Source organism: Zootermopsis nevadensis, unplaced genomic scaffold, assembly GCF_977971745.1.
Source record: "Zootermopsis nevadensis isolate Lab colony 2312 unplaced genomic scaffold, Znev_1.0 Znev_ptg000010l, whole genome shotgun sequence".
Taxonomy (NCBI): Eukaryota; Metazoa; Arthropoda; class Insecta; order Blattodea; family Termopsidae; genus Zootermopsis; species Zootermopsis nevadensis.
Genome location: NW_028259142.1, coordinates 14,381,151 through 14,404,824, shown reverse-complemented (window position 1 = coordinate 14,404,824; position 23,674 = coordinate 14,381,151). Strand labels below are relative to the sequence as shown.

At 36.9% G+C, this 23,674-nt stretch overlaps 1 protein-coding gene across 12 annotated transcripts in view; it reads left to right on the top strand.

Annotated features, from left to right (window-relative positions):
- The window catches only part of LOC110841472 (C2 domain-containing protein 5), a 199,345-nt gene extending 178,423 nt beyond the window's left edge, over window positions 1-20,922 (top strand). For 9 of the 12 annotated variants that reach the window (XM_022087057.2, XM_022087060.2, XM_022087062.2 and 6 more), the window contains 14 exons: window positions 1,199-3,717; window positions 4,618-4,632; window positions 6,780-6,941; window positions 7,574-7,953; window positions 8,941-9,074; window positions 10,051-10,285; window positions 10,763-10,966; window positions 13,686-13,799; window positions 15,028-15,240; window positions 15,391-15,493; window positions 15,737-15,978; window positions 16,123-16,248; window positions 16,936-17,082; window positions 20,363-20,922. In XM_022087057.2, the coding sequence (XP_021942749.1) occupies window positions 1,199-3,717; window positions 4,618-4,632; window positions 6,780-6,941; window positions 7,574-7,953; window positions 8,941-9,074; window positions 10,051-10,285; window positions 10,763-10,966; window positions 13,686-13,799; window positions 15,028-15,240; window positions 15,391-15,493; window positions 15,737-15,978; window positions 16,123-16,248; window positions 16,936-17,082; window positions 20,363-20,425 (4,657 nt within the window). In that variant the 3' untranslated portion in view covers window positions 20,426-20,922. The remainder of the gene's footprint in view (window positions 1-1,198; window positions 3,718-4,617; window positions 4,633-6,779; window positions 6,942-7,573; window positions 7,954-8,940; window positions 9,075-10,050; window positions 10,286-10,762; window positions 10,967-13,685; window positions 13,800-15,027; window positions 15,241-15,390; window positions 15,494-15,736; window positions 15,979-16,122; window positions 16,249-16,935; window positions 17,083-20,362) is intronic. The other 3 variants (XM_022087066.1, XM_022087065.1, XM_022087063.1) reach the window with 3 other exon arrangements.
- Window positions 20,923-23,674: the final 2,752 nt, after the last annotated feature.

Genomic DNA, 23,674 nt, shown 5'->3' with positions numbered 1-23,674 from the left:
AGACCCATCAAATTAATTTGTGAAATTGTTGTGGTTGTTTTTCCTAAGACATTTCCACTGTATATGGGTTGTTGGAGGGAAATTGTACTTCCAAATTTTAGTTACAAACATGTTATTTTGTGCAGGAGTAATTTGAATATCTTCAGTGTTGTCTGAACAACAAATGGTAGATTATAAATAATCTGAAATTTATGTATTTCAAGTTTCAAACCAAACCTCAGCTTTGTGATGTGTTGGGCATACCTTGAATTTCCAGAGCTAACGTACACACCTTTCAATTATGCTTTATAAGTCACAAAATAAAAACATTGGTATTTAAACTTATTTCTCATAGAATAGTATGGTGTTTCAGTGATGAAGACTTAATTGACAGTTTTTGAGTAGTTGTAGGTGGAATTTCTTATTATGCCTTACATATTGCATTGTCCATGGATCTGGGAGCACCCTGTCGGTATTGATCAACTGCCAACAACCAGCAGTACATAAGGCATATATAGTCATATTCTTAGGCAGTTCAAGTGTGATTTGTGTTTTTATTATCTAATATATTTATAGTTAATTTGAGTTACATTGTGTTAATTGCTGTAATGTTTATTGATTATACTACTTGATTTTTAGCCTTGTAAGTTTTCTGTGATGAGTTGTATCCCATCCACAGTATTTAATGTTTATATATTTAGGATGACCTGGTGGAATATTTGTGTTATCAGTGTTAGCTAATATCAACAAAGATTTTGAAGTAAAATAGACACATCTTCAGAATTAATGTGAAACATCTTATATTTAATGCCCTGTTGTGGTAAACATTAGATGATACAGAAGTTTATGCAGAAGAAAAAGTAAGAAAGAAGGAAAGAGTAGTTCTTTGCTTGTATTGGTTTGATTCTCCTTATAATTATGTTTTGCCTGTATTTTAGTCCTTTCTTGTTTATCATTGTACATTGGTTAAAATTAGAAACAGTGAAGCATAATTTAATTACACATACAAAAGCTGAATAGATTCAGGGAAAATTAGATAAAAATCCTTTTGCTTTCAACGGCTTGTTTATAGTAAGTGCATGAATTTAATCAAGAACAGTATATACATTGTCATGCAGTTTCAGTAAGTATCATTAGCACACTGTCTCTGGTCAGCACAGTGGATTAAAACATGTCTTCTGGTTTTTCTCTTTCTCTCCCTTCCCTATTCAATTACCAGCATGGTTTCAGCATCAGGTGTAGATGATAGATGCTTTGTAGAACAAAGTAATAGTGGCTTGCTACAGCCTTATGAGTTATGTGTGGCTCCGCCTTCACCCAAGCTTTGTGTTACCCCTCCAACTCCCATTGTTGTTTCTCCTACATCTCCTCTGCTGTCTGATGAACTGTCTAAAGAAATTCTTTTGCCAACTGTAGTTGGGCCAGAGTTTTCTGGTATTGTTAAATTGAAGCCTAAAAAGAAAAAGTCAAGGCATCCAGTGCTAGATTTACCTCGATATTTAGCTGCAGGCTCAAAAGTAGATCATTCACTGACACATCGTCACCTCGTACCACGCCCAGAATATGGACGCCATTTCTCTCAGCCTACTGTAGGCATTGGTTCATCATTTAAGAAAATGGGTCGATCCACACAAAGTTTAACAAGCACATTGGAAGAAGCATCATTCAGAAATCTTCTTCAGCAAGAAGATATGCGAGCAGAGGTACAACGTGGAAGTAGGTTTGCCAAGGGGCTAAGATCAATACGATTGTTTCCTCAGAACAAATTATCCAAGAGACTGATAGCCCTGAGAACAAGATTGCAGTCTGATTCTTCAATGGATGAAGATGAGACTGAGTTTAGTGATGTAGATATAATGGCTGACATGGTCCAGACCTCTTATGCTAAGAAGGCAAAGGTGAAATTTGAAAGACGACACAATAGGTCATCAAGTGATTCAATGGCAGCAACTATTGTAAGATCTTTAATGGAGAGTAACATGACTGGGCTGGATCGAGTTGTGGAGGTGAAAGAGAGTCCAGGATCTTCTCCTAGTTCACCTTCAAGAAGGGAAAGCTGTGCTAGTATTGAGCTTTCCAAACATGCTCCAGGATATTCTGCTAAGATATCTGAATTTGGTTGCTCACCAACTGATGCCGACCCTCCTGACGTCCATATAACTGTCTCCGAGTCCTTTCTTCGCCTTCCATCAGTTGATGATGGTCCGGAACTGAGATACGTTGATGGTCATCTTATCTCAAACACTTCTTCAAATGTTTCATCGACATCTGATTCATCAAGCTCAGAAGAGGATGCTTCAGAAGATTATTCACTTGACGTTCCCATTACGGATAAGTCACACTCATATTCTCTTACGTCATCTTCTGTAATTCCTTCTGAGATAAAGGACACAGACACAGGCACTGGACTTCATATACACCATGATAAATATAATGAACTTCATTCATCGCAGGTTGATGGTAGCAGTACTGATACACCAGTTGGTAAAACAACAGTATTTGAATGGAATGCAATTGACAGTTCTCAGGCAGTAAATACACCAGGATGTACAGCTATCAGTGAACAATCTTCAGATGTATATTGTTTTGATGAATGTAAGACAAACTCAAATTTGCACCAGCAAGAAAGTGGAACCACTACTACTTCGTTGGTGAAGGATATAAATCTGACGACAAAATATTGTCAGTCAGGTGACTCAACACAGCCTGATTTAACACAACGAAACAATGATTTTGAGAATGTGCCTTCTTTTGTTAACAAGACTACTGAAAACAACAAAACCAACTTTGAACAAAACTACAGTTTTTCTGTACCAATGAATGACAGCAGAAAGATGCAGGTACCTTTATCAACTGCGGGTGAAATATCGGTATCAAAATCAGATTATAATTTTACACCATTCTTGGATACAGTAGAGGTGAAACCTACTAATGAATATTTAATTTTTAAAGATTCTGGAATTAATAATAATCATCCATCATATACACCAGTGTCACAATTTAGTACAAAGATAATGCAGGAAAGTACATCATCTCTTTCTGGGGATTCTGTGCACACATTAGAAGTAATCAGTATCCCCAGTGAGTCCTTGTCACAATATGAAAAAATATCCGTAGCCGTTCCAGATCCTAGAATCACTCCTAGTGTGTTGCCTAATCAGGAGAATGTGCCATACATTTTTGCCTCAGCTGAAGAAGGGCCTGATAACAGCCTCTCAGCTGGTAATAGTGTTTCTGTTAGTCCTTTAATAAAAACAGATAGTGATACTAGTGCCTGTAAATTAGATGTTGTACTTGATGTTGGTGGTAGTTGCAAGACTAATAGTGTGATCGGTATGCAGAACTCGCCTGTTGGGAAGGTTAGTGTTGGTATGCTAAACATCCCCACATCACCCCTTCACAAGAGTCAAAGTGCAACCACTCTATGTTCATGCCCCACTGCTACTGTCGAGCATGATACTAATGATGAGCAAGTGAGCCCTTGCTGTGGTGGGGATTTGCAATTCCACAACATCAAGCATGGCCCCTGCTTCATCCCACTCAGCAGGCAGCAGCAGCAGCAGCATCAGCAGCAGTATTCTGGTGGAGAGGAGGACAGACAAACAGCTGGATCGCCTCAGCAAGTTGGTCCTGTGTCCGCTGCTGGCTCCAAGATATCACCATCTCCTGCCAAGTTGTCAACCCTTCCTGCCATCCACCGGAGGTCATCTGACTCAGATCTCAGTATCACACCTAAAGGTAAATAAATCTTTAGTCATTTGGCAAAAGCGGTCTTGTTGGTACACTTCACCAAATATTGTTAGGGTGATTATATTATCCTTGAACTTAATCAAGTTTCTTCTCCGACTGTCTTTGTTTAATGAAATTTAAATGCTCAGCATCTGGGCCTCTAGTAAGTTAAAGGTTGTGGAAGATAACATGGGAAAGAATAACAACAACTTATGTAATTATGGCAAGTTGAACATTTCCAACCATGCTGATAGCCCATCATTACTATGCTTCCATTTATTGATAGAAGGATCACAGTATTTAGCATATTATCTAGTGTAAAGCTTTTCTGATACATAAGTACATTGTATTGAATTTATCATGGCTTAGAGCAGTAGTATTCAACCTTTTTTGTTCGCGTACCCCCAGATATAATTTCTCTTCAACTTTGTACCCCCAAAGTTGTTGGTGTATAATTCAAGTTATACATAGTATATAATCTCCCAAATCGAATGTCCTTACGTCCGGTTCTCCTGTGGCTATTCCTAAATCTGGCCCTGATTATTCAGTGTTTATCATAAAATAATATTTCTTTTTTAATTTCTCGTACCCCCTAAGATGTCTGCGTACCCCCGGGGGTACGCATACCCCAGGTTGAATACCACTGGCTTAGAGGATTCTTTGTATTGTTCCATACAGAATAAAAATTGGTACCAAAATAATTCTGATTTCCCTTGAAAAATTTTCTTAAAAATAGGAGTTTTGTGTAATTGTTGGTAATGAAACTCCAGGCTTTGTAAGTTGACACCATTTTCAGTTGTTAAACATATTACATAATTTTTACATACACTTACTGGATGTTGGAGGTTTTCATTACTAACAATATTTAATGTAGGTTTTTACTTCATTTTCTATTTTCTTTTTTGGTAGGAAGCTGCAGGAAACGTAAGTAATTTTAATGTTTGCGTGAGAGGACTATGTTCGTATAAGTTTATTTGTGTTGCAGGTTCGTTTATGCATTTAATATTTGCTGTATATTTCGTATCTTTTCTTAATAGTAAGTGTTTTCTGTTTAGTTCTCCTGTGCTGATATCATGAACCACGCATTACCTACTGTTTGTACGATTGTGGTAAATCAATCCTGTGTTATTTGAGTGTTTTGTTCTTATTTATGTTTAGGATAATGCACCAACATGTTAAAAAGCTTACAATTCAAAACATTACTCAGTCTGTATATGCAAGTGTTATAAATTGCATGATATCTTGATTATGGTCTTTAAGATTTCAAAATATTTGTTGACTTACATTTAGTGTAAGAAAGACTAGAACTTGTTTCTGCTGTTGAATTTATCTTTGTTTTTAAGACAGCGTATCAAAAGATTATAGTTGTCATAAATGTACTGTTTTAAGTTTTGAAACTGTCTGGTTTTTTGGACACCAGCGTTATATTAATTGTCACCCGATTCATGATACGTGCATGTTCAAATTAGTGTATACATTGAACACTGTGTATAACACACATTGTTTGTATGTGGCTACTAATGATTATTTAGGATATTTTTGTGAACTAACTACAGTTTGAATATTGTTTGTGTGAGATATACAGTGGATTCCGGTTAATTGGGTCACATTGGGACTATAACACTTTGGTTGAATTAAGTGGCTGTCTCAAGTTCCACGTAAAGAGTTAAAAAGGTTTGTTCTTTAAGTTGTGTCCCAAATAAATGGATGCCCCAATTAACCAGAATCTACTGGATATGCTGCTTTATTGTTGAACAGTGTACAGTATGATACATGTTAGTTGATACATTAATATGTGTTTGCCATTCAGAATTAGAGAGAAAAAAGTGCTTTATTTATAAATAAATTCAGGCATTAACTTTCAGCTGTGTTCAGTATTTCCTGAGGCCATAATTGTAACCATTGTTGTTAGTTTCTAGTTTAGATAATATTTGTTTTACAAGATTGTATTAGCAATTTATGAATTTCAAAGAAGTCTCTTTATAGTAACTTTATTTCTTACATATCTTAACCCTTTCGATTTTAATGCACTCTCTTGTACCATTATTAAACCACAATTTTGAATCATCCATATACACTGCAGTTTTCATTAAATGTGGAAGAGGACATTTAACTTTACTTTGTTAGGTGCAGGAACTGTTAGAATTTTTAATGAGGATATGACAAATTCTGGGACAATTTGTTTTTGTAATATTGAATTTAGAAGGAAATGACAAAATGTGGCACAGTTCAAGCTTCATGCTTTTGTTATTTAGTGGCAGAAGTATAAATTTGAGCATTGATTATTTTTGGTGTTCAAGTTAATATTGAAACTTAGAAAAATGTTTTAAATCATTGTTGTGCCATGAAGTTTCTTTACACTAACAGAATTTCCATTTCAATATATATGACCACCTGTCTGCAGTGATCAAGTGTATTACTCATGATACCATCCGTGTGTTCGAACAATTTGTGCATTTGTGACAATATTGTTAGTCCATTCTTGATGGCAACTGGTGTACCACACATTGGTACTCCTGGTGCAGACTTATGCTGTGTTGAGACCTGTATTTTGTAAGAATTGAAGTTCTTTAGGAAATTTGAGAGTAGGATTTGAGGTTTTCACAGTGGTGAGTATGAAGATGGCTGTCTTTTTGGTTGTTGCACCATGTTGTCTGGTAGAAGTTTGCTAATGTTTCATAGGTCCTTGCTGCCTCCATCATCAGGGCGATTGCCATGATTGATGATGGAGGCAGTATTTATCTCTGAAATGTCGGTAAACTTCTACCAGACTACACGGTGCAACAACCAAAAAGACAGCCATCCTCAATTTGAAAGTATATAGAAATTTGAATTCTGTGAAGGAATTAACATGATGATCAATGGGAGGATATTATTAGGTATTTCAGACTTAAATAAATATAAATTTGAATTGAAAATTATATTTTTCTTTTCAGCCATATGTGTAGGCAGAGTTTGAGTTTTGAAAGATAATTTCAATTTATGATACCATCTATTCAGGCAATGCTAAAAGAACCGAAGCAATTACTAGAATAATATTAAACATATGGAAATCCTTTCCTTTTTTTCAGGTAATAGCTTAACAGGAAGTGATCGTTCTTCGACTATGGGTGTTCACTTTCGACAGGGACCTACAATGGCTCGACCATCTTTGAATCAAGAGAGTTTGGATATGATGGAGTATCCATTCCTAACTATGTCAAAATATCCTCCAGGCTTCATATTACACTTAGGTATTGTGCTGTGTAATATCTTTATACCATAATAATTAATTAATATCATTGTTTATTCTTCTATACTATTTATTATTTCATTCTTAATATTCATGGACTATATTTTCAGGACCATACAGTTCACAAGGATTATATGAGCAAATAATTATGGAAGCAGTACTTACTAGTAAAAGTGCCTATTATTTGTTCAGGATTTTATTAAATAAACTGTCCTGAAATAATGAAATTATTTATTATGACTCTATTTTATTTCATTGATGGAAGAAAAAGTGCTAAAATAATATAAGGATGCAACATCACACAGATATCCACATGGAATTGAGGCAGTACACCATCTTGAGTTGCAGACCTTTTTTTATTTAAACCAAGCGCACTGTGCTGTCTCTGTCCTGCTGTAAGTCTTGATTTTTGTTTTCGCTGCAAGAGCGCCAGATGTGGCAAAGTTGGGCGCTGACAACAGATGCAAGGGATGCATTAAGTTTAAGTCTGTCTGTCGTTGCCATTTCCCACACATTTCAAGTACGGTTAACACATTTACAGGATTCCAGAATTGTAAAGCTGCTTTTGACTTATCCTTTATAATATTATGTCATATTTTTTACATTTGAATTTAAGTGATGTGTCTGTTACAGGTGGAACTGTCAGTTCAAGATCTGTAAAATTGCTAGAGAGAGTTACAAACTTAGAAGAACCTGAGACTCGAGATGCATGGTGGACAGAGATCAGGATGGAAGTGCGATCACATGCACGTGCTCTGGGCTGTAATGTCGTGTTGGGTTACTCGGAGAACACAAGCATATGTGATGATGTATGTGTTCTGAGTGCGTCAGGCACAGCAGCTGTGATCAGTCTACAATTCAATACAGTTTCAGAACCAGACACTGGTGGCCAGCATCTTGTTTCCAGGGTATATTTACACAATAAGGAACTTATGACTACCTCATTAGACAGGACGGATTTTGAACGAGAAAAGTCTACTGCCCAGAAAGGCGATGTAACACTTCCTTTTGTGGTAAGGAACATAGAATTATAATTGAATAAAAATTTTCTTGGATAATATCCAAGAAAATTTTTATTCAATTGACTCTTCACCATCGTCAAGAAGTTTTAGATTTGATATAGAATTATAAGTTATTTGATTATAAATGTTTGTTGTACCCATAAAAATGACAACAAAGTTTGGCATGTCTCAAAGACTAGAATTATATGTTTTTCCTTCTCAGTTATTAGTTATGGTTAGAATTATGGGTTTTTTTTATTTAAAAGCAAACCATTACTATTTGTTTCTTACTTTAAATACAAATTTATGAACATTAATATTGTCACCATGTTCATAATTCTTACATGGGAAGAATGCTTTCTTCAAATCTATTTGTTCAAAAGGCAATCCTTACACTTCCTATGTTTAGTGTATACAGCTTCCTTGATTAGAGAAATCCTGTTGTGATTAACAATATCATTAAAACTTGTGTAATTGTAATTATATACAGATTTTATTTGAAATCTTTTTTATATGAAATATGAGAGAGAAAAACATTTCTCATTCAGCATTTGGATTTGTTTTCATTAATAGACTTGTGCATGTGCAGTTAATGAACATTAAGGCCAATGAAGTATGAAAAATAGCAAAGAATGCATTTTTAAAATATGTGTACACCACTGAAATCCATTTATCCACATTTGTTCTGTTACGCTTATTGCTTGTCTTTCTTCTCTTGAACACTGAAGAACATTAAATGACATTTTGTTTAAGAGGTCCATGCCACGTTTTATAATCTGGTGAATACAGTACCTTGATTGTCATGAAAGCTAGTTTTGTGTTACAGTTGACATGATTTTATATAATAAAATTGCTAAAATCTCATAAACTTTGGTAAGTAAATTAATGCAAACTTGAATTTTTAAAAAATTACTGTCATATGGCCCTTTGCATATGCACTCTGAAAGTCTTGTAAAGATTTGTTTGAGTTTTGAAATCAGTTTGTCTCTGTATTTTCAGCCAGGTGCCAAAGTACGGCACCCATCTGATGGCTATGAACTGGAATCAGTTTCAACCTGTTCTATTTGCCACTTACCTTACAGTGAAGGTAGTGTACCATTTCGAGTCACGATGCTCAAATGTGCTGTATGTAGGTGAGTGAGATTCATTGTTATAGCAAAAATTATTTGACATTTACAAACTTCCATGTCTATATGCATTCTTAAAATATGTGGCAGAGTATGTTTGGGAGCAACAGTATTGTCGGCACAGTAGTTTTTGGCCTGTGGAGAAGCTGGCGGGCGGGCCTACTCCGTGTACCTGAGGTGGCACGGTCAGTGTATTTCTTTTGTTTGGGCATTCAGTCCGATAAGCTCCTCGGTGCAGTCAGCGTTATACTATCGTACAAGTGACTAGCTCCTAGAATTCCTCTTGAAAATTCCACCAGCCAAAAACTATTGCGCCGACTATAACAAACCAAAGCTACATTCACAAAGAATGTAAGAGGAGATTAAATTCGAGGAATGTTTGCTACCATTCAGTTGAGAATTGTATGTTCCTGTCTCCTCTCTGTGAATAAAAAAATTAAAGTATGCAAGACCATAATTTTATCTATCACATTCTTAAAGGAGGAATGTGAAGTGAGGGTATATGAAAATACAATGCTGAGGAGGATATTTGGGCTTAAGAGGGAGGAAATAACAGGACAACAGCAGAAAATTGCAATATAAGGAGCTTCATATATTATTATGGTCATAACATGAAGGAGGATGCAATGAATGGGGTATGTAGCATGCTTTAAAGAGAGATTAGAAATGTGCTGTAACTTTTTTTTATTTCAATACTGATATTTACTTATGTATTCATTTCAATTCAAGCATATATTGGCCACCTTTTTATAAGTATTGAGAATTCCAAATGGTATGTGTAAGTGAAATGAAATAATTTACTTTTTTTTTTGGCAGCACATGCGAGTTTTAGAATCTACATAAAAGTTTTGTACTTTGGTTGGTTGCAGGATATTGTTTATTATATGGATTTTTTTGAGTTGGAGTTTAATGTGTGTAAAACACATATAGTGTGGTATATTGTGGGCAACCTATCATGTTTTTTTGTTTCTATTATATGTAGATGTGGTAAAGTACCAGATTTTTTGTTCACAACAATTGAGCTTCCAGAAGGAGTTGCAACTACAGGCAAAGGCTGCTTCCTGCAAGCCTACGTTTGCAGGCCTAAACGAGACTGCAGAGGTGAACTGAATGCTAAGGAAATTTCTGATGGCTTGCCATTCCTCGAGTATGAGTTGCACTGTCTTCTGATCAACAAACTTAAAGTAAAGGGCATGAATTCCATATTTGGTCTGAAGGTAAGGAATATTTCAATTAAAGAATCCTATAATATGAATTATTTTTAGACTAATCATCTTGTTTTTATAGGAGCAAATTTATGATTAATTGTTTCTGCCCCCATAACAACTTGTAAACTAGTTAAAGAGTTTTTGTTTAATGATGAAAGACTCTTGGGAAACAAGCCGCATCAGGTGGCTGAATGGTAAAAGAACCATTTCTTCCACCAACGTTTTGAGAGCCATCTCTGCTCTTATCCTCAGGGCAGCTGCAAAACGAAACTGGTCCTGTGTAGCACGCTATGTGATATTTGGATGGGCTACAAATGTAATGAACACCCAGAAACTGGAGGGAATTTCATAACCACTTGATTAATTATTACATTTGGAACAGGTATCTTTGTCATGAAATTAGTAAGATTTCATACTGGATTTGCAAGTATCTTGTCTGAAAATTCTGTGTTATTTGTGACTTACGTTGTTCTTCTTCGACTGCAGGTACAGTTGTCTATAGGAGAAAAGATGCTGGTTGGTTTGGCAACAGGCACTGCTGTCTTCCTTACGCCACTGCCTATGCCTCCCATACCAAAAGTATCTGCGGGCAACTCTTGGGCTGATGATAAGAAATTGGCTGAGATACAGAAACTTCTGCAAGACACTGTTAAGAAAAATCGAGACATCTATCAGCTTAAACCTCTGATTGTAAGTGGAAGATTTGTGGTTTGTAATTTAATTTATGTGTATGGATCCACTTTTATTCTTTTAAGTTATGTCATTTTTGTAAACACTATCTGGGGCTTATAATATAGAATGAATGATAAGTGGTTTTTAATTTATATTATGCAGTCCTGCAATGGTGGCTTATGCCAATGTGAGTTTGCCTGAATGGAGTTAAGGCATTTGTAGCTGAGTAGACGGATGTCAATATCCTTGCACATGTTCTTTAATTCTCTTTCCTGAGACACTGTTACATCAGATTCTGTGCGATACCATTTGGCACTATATTCAGAAAGAGTGAAGTAATTATAAATTATAATCGATTTCGCGATTATAATCGATTTTTCGAAGGCCTTCGATTTAGTTCCTCATGATCGGCTGCTTATGAAAATCACGGCATCGGGTTTGGACTTGAGGGTAGTCGCATGGGTAAGGGAATTCCTTTTAGGCCGAACGCAGAGAGTTAGGGTAGGAGGGCAATTATCAGAGGAAGTCAGAGTAACGTCAGGTGTACCGCAAGGGAGTGTATTGGGTCCACTTCTATTCCTCGCGTACGTAAATGATATTTGGAGGAACATTGAATCGACTATTAGACTTTTTGCAGATGACTGTATAATATATAGGAAAATTATAAATAGTAAAGATATAGAAAAGATGCAGATGGATCTAAACAGTCTGGGGGAATGGGCGGCTGAAAATGTTATGAAAATTAACCCAAGTAAAAGTAAAGCAGTTAGTTTCACGAGAAGTCGGGTGAAGGAACCACTAAACTATTTGTTATGGGACCAAGTAATTCTGGAAGTGAGCAGTTGTAAATACTTGGGAATACTCTTAAGCAGCGATTTAAGCTGGGCTGATCAGGTAAATTATGCGGTGAAGAAAGCCTGGAAGGCACTTCATTTTACAATGCGTGTTCTCAAAAAGGGGAATAGTAACACTAAAAGTCTAGCCTACACATCACTAGTGCGTCCGATTCTGGAATATGGGGCGGCGTGCTGGGATCCTTACAGGGAGGGGCAGATAAATGCGTTAGAATGGGTGCAAAAGAAAGCATGTAAATTTGCATATCACTGGAGCGATTTGAACTGGGAAACCCTGGCACAGCATAGCACGTATATGTGCTCTCTTCAAAGCGTACACGGGAGATCGGGCATGGAAAGCTATAGGTGACAGATTGCAAAGGCCATACTATCTGAGCAGGGTAGATCATATTCGGAAAATTAGGAGCAGAAAGCAAAGAACAGATATCGGGGAAATATTCCTTTGTAAATAGGACCATCCAACTCTGGAACCAGCTACTTGCTGAGGTTTTAGGGACTCTCTCCTGTAAACCAAGTACTTTTAGGAAGAAGGTTAGGAAAGTGATAAATTAGGTGAAGTAAAGGGAATACATTGGTGGGTGCAGTGAAGGGAGGTAAATGGGGGTGAGGATGGGAAGGCTTCATAAGTGTAGTGAAGTGAAGAGAAGGTCCTGATGAAATGTGAGTGCATGAGTTCATGACGTATGTAATTCATTACTGTTACTGTCTTATGTCTAGTTGAATTTTTAAGTTATTACTTTAGGTTATATGGTTTTGTAATATTATGAGTTTTATTTTGAGTGTGGTGTGTTGTTTTGTTGTGTCTTATTGTTCTTGTTGTGCCTTATGTTTTTTTTTGTGTCTTATTGTTTTGTTCTGGCTCATTGTTTTGTTGTGTCTCATTGTTTTGTTGTGTCTTATTGTTTTTGTTGTGTCTTATGTCTTTTTGTCTTACTGTTTTGTTGTGTCTCATTGTTCTGTTGTTTCTTATTGTTTTTGTTGTGTCTTTTGTCTTTTTGTCTTATTGTTTTGTTGTGTCTTATTGTTTTGTGTCTTATTGTAGGACCACTGCCACCGGGTAAAAACCCATTTGCAGTCAAATAAATAATAATAATAAAAATAATTTGTGACCTGTTGCAGAACATACTAATTTGAAAGCAAATCTGTAACTGAAAGGATTGTGGTGAAGGTAAATGTTTTCAGATTGCTCTGCTGTCACTGGACCAAACTGCATGGTATGGAGGCTGGATCATAACTGACTCTACCCGATATGGCAGTTATTTTTCACTGTCTTGATTTTAAAATACCAAAATGTGTTTCTGCGCATTAGCCATAAAGTTACTGGTTTCCCTGTTTGATTTGTGTTTTGATGTATACATGTGCAATTATTATTTAATACAGCAATATGAATATTATAAACTTTGTTAATTGTCAACTGGGAAATAACTAATGCTTAGATTGTTAAGTCATGTCTAGAAACCACTTCTCTGCAGTTATTAAAGTTGATGATTCATGAATCTGTGATGTTGCTACCCTCATTACTTACAGTTTCTTCTTAGTATTATCCATGACCTAAGAATTCTAATGTTTTTGCTAGCTGAAGTCTAAGCAAAGGCATGCTGTCCAGTAAGTAAATAAAGTAATCTTTTACCAGGGACTTTTTGAAACTTTTTTAAAAAAAATAGAGATAGAAGAAAGAAAGAAAGAAAGAGATTAAATCAGCAGAATTGATTGCCATCTTAACAGCTGTGAGCATGTGCCAGTGTTAAAACTGTTACAGGAAAAAGATTCTTCTTTCACGCAGTTTAAAGTACAGATTTGTATACGTCATATTCATCGTGTTGATCGTTAGTATTATGTGATATTGAAATAAACACAGTACCTGCTAGATATTTCTTTTCTAGGAACTTGAATTTCAGTCAAATGGCAGAGTTTCAGCCTCTGACACTGAAGAATCAGATGATGAGTTACCAGATTTGGATTTGGCAACAGGCAACAAGGATACCTGTGTTTTGGAGGTACAGGAGTTTATTATAAGCATATTTATTTGCCAAGAAATTGATGGGATTCAGGGTTATAAATTGATGATAACTGAAGTTGTAATCTACTTTTAAGTACGAGGCGCATCCCAAAAGTTAGTTTCCCTGGGGCCGTTTACAGAAACAAAACACAATTTCATGGAAATATTTATTGCAACAGATACAGCAAGTGTCCAGCTATTTTTCAACATATTCGCCACCGGAATTGAGACATTTGTCATACCGTGGGACCAACTTTTGAATACCTGTGTCGTAGAAGTCTGCCGCCTGGGATTGGAACCACTGTGTGACAACCATCTCCGCCTCTCTGTCATTCTCAAAACGCTGACGCTGACCGGACAGGAATTTCTTGAGGTGTAGGAAAAGATGGAAATCACTGGGAGCGAGGTCTGGGCTGTAGGGTGAATGATTAAACACCTCCCAGCTGAACTCCTGCAGGAGACTCGCTGTCCGTCGAGCCGTGTGCGGCCTAGCGTTATCACTGACCGCACTTCACAGTCGGCGGGAGCTGGAATAAGAACCTCCATCTTCAACAGCTGCAACGATGCTACTGTGAGAACGCGGGAAGTACCGTTAGTGCATGCGCCATGCTACGCACAGTCGCTTCACGCAATATAAGGTTTGCTAGCTGTGGGACGAGTGGGAAACTTACTTTTGGGACGCACCTCGTACTTTTTTGTTATCATGGAATTTTTTGGAATGAATTTTATGAGGATAAAGTTAATTGCAACAGTATAGGTCACCAAGAAGCACACAAGTCATTCTAACAAGAGGTGTGATTCTTCATGTTGAGTGGATACTTTAAAATATTTATTTATATGCTACATATCCAAAATGTAAATAAAATTGACATTATATTTAATAACAATGAACAAGAGTAATGTGTTATATTATTTGTTAGTGCTTGTAAGTACTTTTAAGCTGAGAATTGTCTGTGTTTCTGACCTGTTATCCCTCTTCAAGATGTTTGCTTTGTCTCTAAAATATTGTGGGATATAGTATAGTATTGTTTGGGTGATGGGTCAAGAATTAGGTTGTATGGAATCAAGGGAGGGTGAAACAGGCTTAGCATTATATCTAATGGCTGGCTTTGGTGTTAACAGTGTGGAGTATTCATTTCCTGTTGTGTGCGATACTCTGAAATATTGACGAGGAAATGGATTTTTCATTTTGAGTCCAAATACTGAATTATTGTTCTTTATTGTAGGTGGATGACGCAGAGGATGTAGATGTAATATCACTCTTGATAGATCCTCGTCCACCTGAAGGTTTTTATGTTGTAAACACTGAAACTGTGCCGGGTCTGGATGAGCAAGAAATTGTAAGAAACCTTCAGATGTTTACCCAAGTATGGCGAGCTAAGATTCCAGCAGGCCAGCTGACTAGTGTATTTAACAAACACTTTAATAGACTGTTACAGGTAAGTCTTATGATTGACTGAAGACTGAATGAATTTTACTTTATCTTCATCATTTTGTTCGTACTCTCACTTTTCTGTCATTTTGTGTGTTTCTACAGATTGCTTCAATACAGTTGTCTATGATACATATTTTTTTCTGTATGTTTGCAGAGTGTATTCTTCAAGTTACGTTGTATGATACCATGTGCTCTTTGTGACCTCCAGTTTGGTATTGAGCTACCTGAACCGGATGAATTGCAGATCTTTGTCTTAGGTTAGATCATGCATTGCCTTTGGTTTGTTTCATTGTTTAAAGAAATGGAGTGTTTAAATACATTTTTACTTTTACAGCTTCCATAGGAAATTACAAATTGTAAATTCCAGATTTTCCTCAGAAGTATGTTGTTTTATTGAGTATCATAAGAATTTGTCATTTGATAAGTTATTAAAAAGATATAAAATAAGGAAAGTAGATTAGAAGTAACGTTTTTACAAATTATATTGTTTTTGGTTGTAGGAATGGCGTTAGGACTTGGAGAACCAGGAAAGCTAAGCAACAAGTTCAAGAGAAAAGTAATTGTTCCATCAACAAGCAAGGAAGCGATTAGAAAGACAGATGATAGTGAATTAATCTTCAACTTGGAAGAAGACCATGTAGTTGCTGAGAATCCTGCAATTGCACCTATACAGGTGCAGCTTGGTCATCCAAGGCCTCGCTCCCCACAAAGGATAAAAACTCCTCAGTCTAAACCTCATCATGTAAGTTAGTTCAGGCAGTCTGCATTTGTGCATTTGTAATGGGAGTTTGACAATGTCACTTTTCATTATTTGATCAGGTATTGAGTATTTCATAGTTTTCTTCAATGCTGAATGCTTGCAACCATGTTAATAAATTATTTTTAGACTCCACCGAGAGAACGATATGGAGTTGATATGACTCCTCTGTCTTACATACCTGGAGGCAAAATTGAACGTTATCTTGGGAACCTGAATTTCTTCTTCATCAGAGAAAGCACCTGTATTAGAGAGGTAAGAAAATTTTATTTTTGTTTCTGTGTGTCATACTGTGGCTCTGTTGTCATGGGTGGTTGGAGGGGCAGACTTTCGTTATCTTCTAGATGGAGATCAGTCAGATTTCATAGCTTTTAGAAAATTGTGCATACCTTTACTAGAAATCTGATAGTCTGATATGATCCCATAGTAAATTTATGTGCCTCTGTAAAACAACATTGGAAAGGTGTGTGCAAAGAATATAATAAGTAAATTGGACTAAAAGTCCATTTGCAGAATCAGCTCATACATGATACTGACAAAGGCCTGAAGAAAGATTTTTTTTTCATCGTCTATGGTCAGCTTGACCATCGTGACTCCTTTCGGTGTTTTCTTGCGAAAGTACCACGGTGGTTTCGCCTTGCCTTCCGTGGCCAGTCTTTACCCACCATACTGGAAGAGGAGACGCGGACAAACATCCATGCCTTCAGTGGGACTTGAACCCACGGTCGCAGCGGCCAGGCGCACGAGGACCATGCCTCAGACAGTGTGGCCACTGCACCGGCTGAAGAAAGATGCAAGAATTAAATTGATTTTGTAGAAAATGTCCTTGTGAAACAGCTCTGGATTTCATTCCCCAAAGTTTAGATCCTTAAATCTGAATGAACATTTTATGTCCTAACTGTAATACAATATATGTTTATATCATCCCCCCTTTTTGTCTAGGGTGGAGGCCTGAGTGGTTTTGTTCACAGTTTTGTAACTGAAGTTCTTGCCATTGTTCGCGCACATGTAACTGCTCTGGGAGGAAATGCCATGGTAGCATATTTTATGTCTGAATGTGTGCTGTACCATAATCCACATAAAAACCAGGTAAGAACATTTTGTATTCTCAAATAAAATATGTTTTAAAATTTGATCTTACCTTGAAATTCTAGTACATTGAGAAGTGGTGGCATTCTTATTTACCAGGCAGTGTTGGAAGTTCTACCAATCTTGATATTTAATTCACAGTTGACTAAATTTGGCTGTAGCTCAGCATTAGCGTGACCAGACCATGGAATGTCACTTGCTTCATTTACTTTTTCAGTATGCACATGTGCAAATGAGAAATGGATATTTTTGCATGTCTGTACATAATTTGCCAGATACACAGAAGCTGAAGTCCGACTGTATCTGTAATCTCAAAAATTGTTTAGCGTACGAAATGTTGGTATATAGTATAAAATGAGATCTCATTAAGACGTAAGACTTTTATTTGAACCTTTTTTTTTCATGTGGCACATATTTAATAAATAAAATGAAAAATAGCATATGACTTATTGCATTGTAAAGTAAAGCGTCCCACTATACGCCATGCAGGTACTTGGGTGGAGCGGAGGTATAGCTCCTCTCTTCCTTGACCTCGGCACTAGATGGGGGTGAGTGGTCAGCATCACGCCCCGGCCGGCTTTACCCCCGGGAAAGGATCCCGGTACCCATTGTAGAGGAGGCTGGGTGGGCCCCAGAGCCGGTCTGGACGCAGAGGCTAGAGGAAAAATTCTCTGCCCCTGTCGGGGATCGAACCCCAGTCGTCCAGTCCGTAGCTAGTCACTATACTGACTGAGCTATCCCAGCTCTATTGCATTGTAGGCAGTGCTAAGGAAACCCATTTGTTTACTCTTACATGATGGGTGAAAAATTAATACTGACTAAAAAAATCTGATTTTTCATCAGTGCTCTGTCCTGTTCTGACATGTTTGAACACTGGAGTATAGGAAAAAGATTAGAGTTAAATATAATTTGTTGGTTGTTCGTATTTATCACTGTGTAAATGATCCATTACTTCGTTTCACTTCAACTGTGTTGACATGTGTGAGATGTTAATGGCTGCTGATAGTGACTCACCTTTCTGCTCTGCGGGTCAGTTAATAATCACTTACTTGCTGACAGCAGTTGTCCGTGTTTCTGTTGTGGAGGACGTCTGGCAAGTACAATTTTTGTCTGCCTGATGAACTGGCCCCTAATTATAGGTTATGTTTTTATATTTGTAACAGTAGATTTGTGTCTGCAGTAAATGAACATCGAGGATTGTCAGATATACAAAATTATAAGGAATGCATTTGAAAAACGTGTACTCCAAATTGGAATACATGTTTTGTGCCCTTTCTCGTGTCAGATTATTGAACATGGTATATTGCTGTAAATATGGGATCTAATTTGATTCGTGAGGAAATTAAGAACAGACGAAATTGGGGGAATGTTTGGTTGGAAAGTTTGAAGAGCACTCTGGTGACCTTGGCATAGATGGAAAGTTGATATTAAAATTGATCTTCTGGAAATAGAGTTTGAAGATATTGATTATATTTGGGTCAGGAGAGGGACTGGAATCAGGCTTTTGTTAACATGGTAATAAACCTTATGGTTCCACAAAATATGCAGAATCTCTTGACTAACTGGACATAAGTACAACTATGTTCCCCTCTTAGCCTACCGACATACTGAAATCAAGAAGTCTTACTTTTGGTTCTTCAGCTCTGGTGACTCCCATTAATTAAATGTCATTTCTGCATCCACTCTTATATACCATATGCTTGGTGCTGGCTTTGGTATGAATGTTGTAAAATGTAGTGAGTTACAAGATAGACTACTTTGTGCGCATAATTGAAAACGTGACAGCTTTTAAGACAAATCCCGTATAAAAAGATTATGAATTATTTTATTTGCTTCATTGTCAGTTAATGTAAATTATCAAACCTTAGTCACTCGTGTGAAATTTTAAGGTCATCCCTAACATGAGGTTTGTAATATGGGGCCAAGTGATAGGGATGACCTTGAACACGAAGGAAACAGACTCCAATCGTCGTGACGCCCCCAAAAGCCACCATATTTAGCCCCTGTCGCCAAGGCTGCGCACCATTTGGATTTTAAAGGGTTAAGTAATGCGTAACATCGTGATGGTAACAGCGGAACGGTCAAATAGAACGCGGTAGCAGAAATTAAAATGTAACTCTTATGAAGAAAAGGAGTACGAACTGCGGAAAGTTTCTTGTAGCCTTGGGCTGTATTATTAGGCTTATCGTCGCCCTCATTTTGATTTCTTCCTCTGCAAGACTCTCGCATCCTTCCATCGCCCACGTTTTAGTATCTCTCATTTCCCTCAAATTACTTATTCTTTTTATTTTACTCATTTCCAGCGGCGATAATTAAGATTACAGTTTTGCAATCAGGTGTTACATTTACAGAAGAACGCTTTTCGTTTAGGGTCTAAGTAGGGTTACAGATCAGCACTGAAGGTTATCGAATATGGCTGTGTAAGTACTACTTCTTTTTTGAAAGGTCCCGGGTTTGAATCTAGGTGGATACCCGCAGTACTGACCAAGGACTCTAGTGATTTTCTTCAGTCCATGGAAAATTCTTAACTACACAATGCAGTGTCAGTGACGTATATTTAATATCGTGTGCCCCCCATGAGATAATGTAATTTTGTACTACACGTCACTTCTTTTTTTTAAATGTGTTTGTGCTACTGCTGTTTTAATTTGTTTTTCGGTTAGCAGTTCCATTTTTTTGCTTACTCCGAAACATTTTAGGTTTTGTTTGCGATCCTGAGCGACACCTTTTAAAGGGGTTTCATGTGCTTAGGCTTATGACAATTTTACTTTCAGGAGCTTCACGCAACAAGTAAATGTGTAAGATCTGTCAACCATTACTTAGCAGTTAATGTTTTCTTGTTCAATGCAAGATCCAAATTACTCGTATTTTCTTGTGGTTTACTGTTAATGAGTTGCACTGTCAGTCTTTAGCATTTTGTGTTGACAGAGAAAGGAGAGCGTATATGATTACTTGTCACGAACAGTTTTGTAGTAACTTCATTACCAGACTAATATTCTGTCTGAAGCCGGAGAAGCTGTCATATTAGGTTTACAACTAGTTCATTCCTTCTCTTTTTGGGTTCAGATGAAATTTCTGTGTTCTGGTGAGTACATAAAACTCTTTATTAAAAATCAAAATGTGGTGTACTTTATTCCTTGCTGTTTTTCTTTCTTCTTTCTGTTATTATTTCTCGTTTAAATGAAATTTCCTCTCTCCCGACTTCAGCTAACCTTTACTCTTTCGTTTTGAAAAGAATGTAGTCCTCTACATCTGAACTACTTTTTTTCTTTGATTTTAGGGCCAGTGTCTTATCAATGTCGGAGGTGATGTGGTCTTTGTTTCATACTACTCTGGAGATTGATTTGAACCCACTGTGTGAACACGTAATTGTAGGCGGTTTTTTAATTTGGCCTACGCAGGTCTTCAGCGTGGAGGTCTTGTTGTATTAGTTTACAGAGTGATCAGAAGTGGCTTGTTACTCATTTACGTACTGTTGCCTATGAAGGATCTTACTTTAGAATATGACTTAATTTTTAAATATGAATTGTAAATATGTACGTTTTGTAAAGATAAATTGTACTTTAATATTTGTTGTGGTTACCTCGGTATTGTCCGCCGGCTCTGTAGTTAAGAACAAGCCTTTTCTGAACAGTCTCTGTAAACACTGTTTTTATAAATTGTACTTATGTATAAGACCATATAATGTAATATTAAAATAATTTGAGGAATATCTACAATGTATTCAGTCCATGACATTTTGTAAAGTGCAATTTCAATATTTGGTACATGGGTATTGTATTATATGTACTTACAAGTTAATATACTGTACGTGTTTTTGGACCTTTGGTTTGGACACAATTGTAGTGTTTTATGTTCTGGTTTGCATTATGGTAATCCGTACATATTCTTAAACTATCTAATACAGTATTAATAGCTGTCTGTCTGGACTCAGTTGACAGCAAATTTTGTTGCAAGTAATTTAAAACTGAACCATTGAACATAATCAAAATTTAAGGTACAAAGTCATATAAAATGATATCAAGAAACTCGGGAAAACACGTTTTAAAGCAATACTGATGATAATTATGAAACAATGTACAAATAAATTGTGAAATATCCTACCAAAACTAGCGTTTAATGTTAATAATCAGAGTAGATGTACCAAGTATTTGATAAAGGCCGTGTCCGTCTAACGCCGCGTTTCGTTCGTCGCAATAGTATATTATCTTTCACCATTCTGCGCTGGGGATTTTAGCACGCCACTGGTCGCAAATTGGGTATAATTCGGGAATTACTGTAGGATTTATTCCGGAATTCTGTTACAGCTTGGCTTGTGCGGTATCAGACCATCCTGAAACACCGCAGAGGAGTTTCCAAACTACGCGTAGTATCAGCCAACATTTACTAAAGTTGACAAGTGATAGTTTTATCTGTGACGGCTTTCCCGAGTAGCCAGAAGTGATCGATCCAAACAACGTGTCTTAATGTTGAGTAGGCTAATATTTTTGCTGGAGCTAGAGTTGAGATAATACCGAACCATCCTTTGTTCCTATTCCTCAGCCGACAGTAAAACATTTCCCTTGTTTTACTGCAAAGGAAAGCAACAAATCAGATGATTAGTTTGCCCAAGAAAGTGTCCTTGGAAATCGTCCCCCCCCCCCTCCCCCAAAGTTGCTAACTCTGTCTATTAAATTGCAAGCTCTAAAAATACAAGTTTTAAAGTTCTCCTTTACAACTTTCGGGAGCGATTTTAAATTTTCTGAGATTTGAGGCCCTCACTGCGGCGAATATGTCGATTGTGAGACCACAACCCACAAATTTAAAGTTGCGTGTACTTGTATTCAGGATGAGCCCAGTTAAACTTCGCCCACATTTGTCTGTTGTCCGCCTGACTGACGTTTATGGCGATTTATACGAGCCTCTGCTTGGCCTTGATGGTCATTTACTTCGGTTACAAATCCATCCTTACAGAGAGCTGCATACAGTCTTACCACACTGTATCGAAACGGGGATTATTTTATTCTATGATGGAGGCAATAAGCTCATCTGAAACATCGGTCAATGTCTGCAACATCCCAGATGAGTCATCTTCATACTCGTCGCCGTGAGAACCTCAAATATCTGTTAATTATTTTCTGAGACGTTTTGAACTCAACGAGATCGAGAACGAATACGGCCTTCTCTGTGTGTACTTCGTGCACAATTTGTGCAAATAATGCATGAAAACCAAATGACCCTACATATAAAGAGATGTGCCTTAATATATTTCCCACATAGAATAGTTTGATGATAATGACCTTCCTATGTTTCCCTCTACCGGCAAATATTCGGTTAAAATGAACCAGGAGTGCCAAGAATCTTTGTAAGAACTCTAGTAGCATGGCCGATTAGATTATATCAAAATTCCGTTATATTTGTGAAAGATAACGGTAAACATGAAAGTGAATTTAATATTACAGTAATATGGATGTGATTACTAAATATAAAAAGTAGTACCATTTTTTAAATTATTTTGAGACAATTTCAGTAATACGAAAGGTAGCCAGGTAACACTGAATTTACAACCGTGCAAGTAACCTCTGTGATGATGATTGGTCAAGAGATGACGAATCAGATCCTCGGAAGTCGCTGCTTCCTTGTTAGAATAAACACGACTGTCTGCAATGCGGTTGGAGATTCTTGTGTATTGTGTTTTGTTGTGTAAACAGCTAGTAGTAAGGTGAAAATACTATGTAAATACAGTGATAACCAAACAATAACTGTGCTTCAAAAGTGATACACGTGCTCATGTTGGACGAGAATGTTGAAGTAGACATTTAAGGCGAAAGGTGTTGACAATAGGATAACGGAGGCTTAACGATCAGTGACATTGCAAAGGTAACTTACCTAATGGTTACCTATATACGTATGCATATAATATATAGACGCATAATTTGAAGATTCGTACCAAATCATACTCGAAAACAAAGAATCCTGATTATTTAAGTAGCTATTTTAGTTAAAACAGCTCCGTCAATTAATCCAAGTGTCAGCCAATTAAATTAAGTTTAGATCGAAAGGATTATATTGCCGTCCATTAAGGTTATGTTAGACAAGAGTGAAAAAAAGCAGGCTTACACATATTTTCCCGCTGTTTCATTTACTGCTGATACGAATCTGTTGTTGCAAAGCTAATCACGTGACAGACAGAAGCGTTAGAACAACAAATTACTTTCCATGCACTTCCTTAAATATTCACCACATGGAACCATATTTTAAATTAAATCTGTAGATCTTGAAAACGAGGTTTACTTTTATGTCACATACAAATCGTCTGTACAATGAGTCGCTTTTGAAAAAGGTTCGACATGGGTTTCTTGCAGGCGAAGGATTTTGTTAGACAGATAGGATCCAAAATTCAATTTCCGATATCTGTTATTGTAAGTCCCAGTACCAAATTTAGTTCAAATCCATTCAATAGTCTCGAAGTTAAACATGCGGTCGTACACGCCCTAGCCGTTACTGGACTGTGTTCATTTGACGCAGGTTACGCAAAAAACGCATGGCAACAAGGAATTGGGTGGGGCGCAGAAGGAGCTGTCTGTTGCACACAGAAATGAACCTGGTAAGG